This window comes from Acanthisitta chloris, unplaced genomic scaffold, assembly GCF_000695815.1.
Source record: "Acanthisitta chloris isolate BGI_N310 unplaced genomic scaffold, ASM69581v1 scaffold15135, whole genome shotgun sequence".
NCBI classification, from domain to species: Eukaryota; Metazoa; Chordata; class Aves; order Passeriformes; family Acanthisittidae; genus Acanthisitta; species Acanthisitta chloris.
In genome coordinates this window covers 17,615-24,651 of record NW_008675503.1, presented here as the reverse complement: position 1 = coordinate 24,651, position 7,037 = coordinate 17,615, and the positions used below count along the sequence as shown (strand labels likewise).

Below are 7,037 nucleotides of genomic sequence, written 5' to 3'. Positions count from 1 at the left end.
TAGAGCTGAGCTGCAGCAGGTCAGATAGTTCATTTTTGCTTGTCTCACTGCTTCATTCCATAAGTGGTTTAAATTGGGGAAGAATTTTGACATGCCATGAAAAACCTGCTTATTAATCCAATGTAAATCGGGTTTGTTTACTGAACTTGACAGTTACTCTGACTCAAAACTGCATGCTAAATAAAGAGAAGTCAGCCCCTTACTCATGAGTAATGGGTGTGGGGGAGAACATAACCCGATGGTTGAGGAACTTCACTGCTGTTAAGCAATTTGAATTCTCTGTGTGTTTTAAGATCCCTGAAAAATTGCTGTTTTTTTCCTTTGAGCGAGGTGCCCATCACAGCAGGTATATTTTCAAGTGTATTTGTCTGTCTTTGAGAAACAAGTGGCTTATTTAAAGAATTTGAGAATGCTGGGTGCTGGATTATCAGGAAAGATGATTTGAAGTCAGACAGGCAGATAGTGATCGGGGCTTTGAAGATATGGATTCTGTCTAGGTACTTGAATCAATTCCCTTGTAGTTCTGGTCTCCTGTTTCGGTTCTGCATCTGGGAAGTGCAGGACTTCCCCTTCCTTCATCCCTGACCTTAGCACCCTGTGCATAGCCACAACTTCATTTAATCTGTATGCTCCCAACAAGTTAGGCATGTGCAGCAGTCTTTGTAGGATCCAAACTTTAATTACTTTCTGAAATGAGTATTGTTTTCAGGGCGTTGCTGTTTTTCTAATTGATGTCTGTCAAACTCAGCATGTTTATAGAGATTGTGGTCAATAAATGTAACGGTAATTAGAAAAACTGCAGACTAGCATTGTGGTTGTGTCATACTCAATCCTTTGACTAATAAGTAGTTTTCATTTCCTGTGAGAGGCAGAATTGTACAATCAGGAAGATGTGCAGATTTTTTTTGTAGTATTTGTGAACTTCTCATGCAATGCTAATAATTCAGGAAGTCATAGTGGGTTTTGAATTCTGTGATATTGGCATCGCTCGTCTTTCTTCTTCGGGTAAGACAGCAACTGTAGAAAACCCCAAATAAACAGTTCAGCAACTTCAGCCTTTAGTGTATCTGATTTAATGTGATTGTGTTCATAATTAGTTTTGTTTCATGTATTGTGAAAGAATTTTCATTTTTCATGTACAGTATGGCCCCAAACTCCTGCTCCCATTCCAGTGTAGCACCATTATATCGTAGTCTTTTACACTGTTGGGTTTTTTAGTGGATGTGTTTAGGAAGTACACTTGTTTATGGAGCCAGGCATTGCTTCTCTGAATTTCACAATTTCAAACGTAGCCTAGGCAGTTTTATGGTTCTGTACTAGTTTATGGCACTTACTGTGAAGTTCTAGGGATGCTGTTGGTTAACTGTGTTTGTGCATTCATGTTGTATCTCAAAAGAATTGGGCAAATTTTACTCATTAGTACTCGGGAACCATTTTATGTCTGCAAGAGAAAACACTGACCTTTTTATATTAAAATACTACATTTTATAAACATCTTTCTCTTGTCCTAATGGTGGGTGATAGTGAAAAGAAACCTCTAGCTAAGGTCACTGCATAAATGACACTACGAATGTGAGACTGTCTATTTTGACCTCTGTAGTTGCCATCAGCAGGTGTCCCTAAACTTGTCAGGAGACAGTTTAAATAAAGGCAGTTGTTTAATCACCACAGTAATAATGAAGTTTAGTTTGAAAGTATTTGGAGTACAGAGCTAGCATGGATGCTTGCTTTGGTGTTTTGGGGTTTGTTTGCCAGTTTTAAACTTCCTTCATGATTTGGGTATAATTTCTTAATGTGCTGATGAAAAAAGCCTAATGCTTTGTTTTAAAGCCAAGGCATACTTGGTACTGAATTTGGTAGAAGACAAACTTTAAGATTGGTTTAAGATGTCTGTTGTTTATATCAGTTTTGTATGGGCACATAAACATTATGAGGGTTGTAATTGTTGTTTCCTCCACTTCACCCCTGCAGGTTACACATGTCGAACCGTGGGAAAAGGGCAGCAGAAAAACAGCAGGCCAGACAGGGATGTGTGGCGGGGTAAGTAGAAGTACGTGCCTTCTTCAATTTTTCTGTCTGGTAAATTACTTTCCCAAGTATATGATGCTTGTATGTTGGCTCAGTCTCTAGGTGTAGAAGTATTTATTAGAAAAAGTAGATATATTCCTCTTGCTTCCAAAACTGTGGATGCAAGTAGTGTTGCAGTTTCTACTTCGCTTTGTTGGTACATTTCGATTTTATCCTCTGTTAGTTCTCATGTTCTTTTGTAGATTTGGGAAAATGTCTTTGTGAATTCCTGCGTTCTCACCTAACTTTTTCCCTTTGAAAGGTGCGTGGTGTTGGAACTGGAGGAATTGTGTCTACTGCCTTTTGCCTGCTGTACAAGTTATTCACGCTGAAACTCACTCGTAAGCAAGTGATGGGCCTTATAACTCATACAGACTCCCCATATATTAGGGCACTTGGATTTATGTACATCAGGTAAGTGGCAATATCATCAACTAATGGCTAGTTTAATATGCAGAAAGCTGTATTGAAATTTTACCTTCTTTTTGTACTTAAAGGTACACACAACCACCTACAGATCTATGGGACTGGTTTGAATCCTTTCTTGATGACGAAGAGGTATGTCGGCGAGGGTAATAATTTGTTTTCTTTTGTTTCTTTTCATGTTACTACTTTAGGTTTAAACTTCGCTTGATAAGGTTTTCTGTAGTTTGAGTGTTGAAATGTTATGTTCTTGTAATTTCATTAATTAGTGCAGGAAGCAGGTTTGAGCTGGGACATTGCAAAGATATAACAGAATTTTCCATTGGTTAGGATGTCACTGTGTCCAATTCACAAAACCGTGTGGAACATGCATCAATGCAGACAGCAGGCTGTGCGAATGTGGCTTCTGTGTGGTTTTTAAAATCAGAGTTGTTTCCAAGCAAGGTGTAGTAAGTCATGGGAGTGCTAAATTTGTCTTTTCTATTTATTACTGGGATGGGGGAGTTGATGCTTACATAAAAGAGTGGGAAGTATATAGTAGAAGCCAACATTCACCTTGGAAAATACTACCAGAGACATTTGTGGTTATTATTCATATCTTGGAATAACTAAACCCAGGATTTCTTCAGAGGAGAAGCAAACAGCCTGATTACTGCATAAGGTGGCATTGGAACCTTCCTGTCTTTGCTAGTGGGGTAAATAGAGATGTGAATCGCTAACCAAACCAGCTCATCAAAGAGCTGCATTATTGTGCAGTCAGGTAGGAGAACACCTTTGGTACCCTGGTCCTGATACACTGTTTGGAGACAGGGCGTAGGGAACTGGTGGGTCAAGGATTCTTGGGCTGTGAAGTTAGATGCACAGTCTGCTACATTTGTATTTATTGAGCAGGTTGTAAATTGCATCCTAGATGTAAGAATGGAACAGGAAGGATCACTTGCCCTCTGCAGTGTGACAGTAGGCATCTACTTCAAGAAATTTCAAATGTTATAGTTGCAAATGATGTCCAAATACTTGTATTAAAAAGTGTTACTTATACCTGCATATGGCTGCAACACAGTGTATTTATTTTAAACAGCTTCTTTCATGCTAAGTATCAAAAACACTGTGCAAAGGAAACAGCTATTTCAGGTAAACCTGTACTATTATACATTTTTAACAAAAATCAAACCTGGTTTGAATCTTGCTTGCATCACTGTGATCTCCTCCTCCCCCTGGTGGGGCTAGCTAACATGCAGTCCTCTCTGCAGTGTTGGACTAGCAGATGAGGATTGGGGTGGCTTCATTCTCAGGGTCCCACAAACTCAACTCCAAGGACAGTAGAGCGATCACAAGTGTGATGCATTGTGCAGGTCTTAACTGGTTCATTATTCAGACCACATCTGTTAGTTTATACATTTCAGTTCTTGCAGATATTGCTTATCAAGATGTATTTGTTTATTCTTGTTTGAAATCTCCCAATATATTTTTGGAATTAGTGTTTCTTTCCCAGCTGCCACCAGTAGCTTTGTGTTGTGTACAAAAACTGCTTGGGGCTGCTTCAGTTTCTTACCAGTCCTGGTCAAGCTCAATAGGATGAAGCAAATCTTTATATATGGAATTATTTAAACCTACAGGATCTTTTTTTTTCCCCTCCAGTTCTTAAATATGTGGAAGCAGTTCATCTTTTGTCATGCTGCTGTGAAAAACTTCCCAGGATACAGAGTTACTTTTCAAAATGCTTCTTATGTTTATTTTGTTTAACTGTACGTACTCTACAGGTGCTACGTTTAACTCCTTTTTTTCTTCTTTAGATCTCTGCAGCGATTATATTTGGAAAAACTGTATATCTGAACACTTAAATGTGTGTGAGTGCAAGCAGTTTTACATTTAGATTTTCTCTTCCTGTTTAGATAACAAATCTCACTTTCCTTGTGTGCTTGCACTATAGGTTTGGGACTGACAATAGCTGACTAACATGTCCTGAGCTGTGAGAGGGCATAGCAAGAAGGCCTTCATGCGGTAATGACCCTTTTCAGAGACAATGGTCATCATGGATTATGCGTTTCCAATTATTTGTTCATTTATTTATTTTTTTACATATTTCTAAATTAGAAACCTCACTGCTTCATGGCAGTTGGTTTGCTATTGCTTCCAATTCTGTTAGGATGCCATTTTGTACTAGAGGTTTTTCTATGATCATTTTCAGAGAGGCAGTGATGTAGTTCATGAATGATTTAGGCCACAGGGTTGGGTATGATGGTACACAGTTGTACATCCACAAAATGGAGTACTGAATGTAGTTTCAGAGGACTTCTCAACTTTGTGGCATTTAAATACAATATAAGATCATACTATATAACCAGACTGTGTAAGGGGATTTTGTTTAATCTCTTCGTGGACAGTCCCTTACCATCCAGATGGCTGCAGGATTAGTATGTGCCTGCATGCATATATATGAAGTCCCGTTCCCTATCCATAACATACTGCCAAGTCCAAAGGGTGCAGAGTTGGAATTTTTCTAAGGAAATATATTAGAATATGAGACAAGTAAACTTTCATAATCGTGAGACTTCAATAGGGCAGTAATGTAGCAGCATTTTTTTAAAATCAGTAAAGAATATTTTTGACCATCAGGATATTTTTTGCTTGTATTTTGCAGGACCTGGATGTGAAGGCAGGCGGAGGTTGCGTGATGACCATCGGGGAGATGCTTCGTTCCTTCCTCACTAAGCTTGAATGGTTTTCCACATTGTTCCCAAGAATTCCCGTGCCAGTCCAAAAAACCATTGACCAGCAAATTAAAAGCAGACCTAGAAAAATCAAGAAAGATGGCAAGGAGGGAATGGAAGAAATAGAACGGCATGTGGAACGTAGACGTTCAAGGTTGTATACACGTCGTTTTGAAAATGAATGCTAAAGGGTTAATATCAAACTAGTTCTTACCAGAAACATGTTGTCTTTTAACTGAGATACAAGTTTTAAGGCAACAGGCAAAGCAGTTTCTGGGTGATAATGGATTAAAATAATCAGATGATATTTGATGTTTAAGATTAAATGCAGACTGTATATGTAAAGTGTAAATTGCAAAGGAAAGAGGAATGTGTTTCACATCGGGTATCTTCTCTTTTAAAAGGTCTCCAAGACGATCCATCAGTCCCAGGAGGTCTCCCAGAAGGTCCAGAAGCAGAAGTCACCATCGGGAACCCCATGGATCATCTAGTTTTGATAGAGAACTAGAAAGAGAAAGGGAACGGCAGAGATTAGAACGTGAAGCGAAGGAGAGGGAAAAAGAAAGGCGGAGATCGCGGAGCACCGATCGCAGTCTGGAGCGGAGGCGAAGCAGGAGTAGGGACAGGTACAGAAGCCGTAGCCGAAGTCGTGACAGGAAAGATAGAAGAGACAGGGATAGGGAGAGAGAGAAAGAAAATGAACGGAGTCGGAAAAAAGAGAGAGATTATGATAAAGAAAGAGGTAGTGAGAGGGAAAAAGATCGATCTAGAGAAAGATCGAAAGAGAGGAAAAGTAAGGGTGATACAGAAGAGAGAAGACACAAGGATGACAAGGATGAGAAGAAACACCGGGATGACAAGAGGGATTCCAAAAAAGAGAGGAAACATAGTAGAAGTCGAAGCCGGGAAAGAAAGCACAGGAGTAGGAGCCGAAGTAGGAACACAGGTAAGCGCAGCAGGAGCAGGAGCAAAGAAAAGTCAAGTAAACATAAAAATGAAAATAAGGAGAAGTCAAATAAACGAAGTAGAAGCAGAAGCAGAGGAAGAACAGATAGTGTTGAGAAGTCCAGAAAACGAGATCAGAGTCCCAGCAAAGAAAAATCCAGGAAGCGCAGCAGAAGCAAAGACCGTTCCCACAAACACGATCACAGTGATAGCAAGGACCATTCTGACAAACACGATCGTCGAAGGAGCCAAAGTACAGAACAAGAGAGCCAAGAAAAGGAACAGAAAAACAAAGATGAGACTGTGTGAATTCTTTCAGAAGTGGATCACATTGAATCCTATAAATGTTTGATTAAATCCTGCTTATTTTTTCTTAAAGTTGAGATTGTGCAGTAGTTGATGAGCACTCTTCTCCAACCTCCCTCTAGGCTGCAGATTGTCATTTCCTATTCTGGGTAGGGAAGTGCCTTTGTAAACCCATTCAATGCATTGACGGTTTCAAACCATTTGTTTAGTTTAATTTGTAATGCAGAGATTGTTCTTGCATTTTTATTGTTCAGATGTTTCTGAAATGTACAGTCTGTACATATGTCCTGAAAATGTTTTAATTCCTTTGGCATGGTTGCCATGTTGGTTAAATTTGTATGAGGCAATAAACTGCCACTAATTCTACTTTCCTTTTGTAGACGTGGAATTATGGTTTGTATCCTGAAGTTAGCATGGCTGTGCTTTACATAATAGTATGGCTTTTAGGGATGGATCTGGAATGTGTATTATAGCTGAGATATTTATGTGCATACAATGTGCATTGAGGGCTGCAGATTTAGAACTAACATTTATGTCCACTGTACCTGCTGTTTTCTCCAAAGCTTTTACCATGTATTATGTTGA

General features: G+C 39.2%; 1 protein-coding gene across 1 annotated transcript; it reads left to right on the top strand.

Annotated features, from left to right (window-relative positions):
- Window positions 1-326: 326 nt before the first annotated feature.
- On the top strand, window positions 327-6,818 carry PRPF38B (pre-mRNA processing factor 38B; the record flags this gene model as incomplete). The annotated part of the gene is made up of 6 exons (XM_009075784.1): window positions 327-358; window positions 1,972-2,040; window positions 2,330-2,481; window positions 2,565-2,625; window positions 5,132-5,355; window positions 5,606-6,818. Coding segments are annotated over 6 exons (1,388 nt in total), but the record flags the coding sequence as incomplete, so codon positions are not given.
- Between the last annotated feature and the right edge of the window lie 219 nt (window positions 6,819-7,037).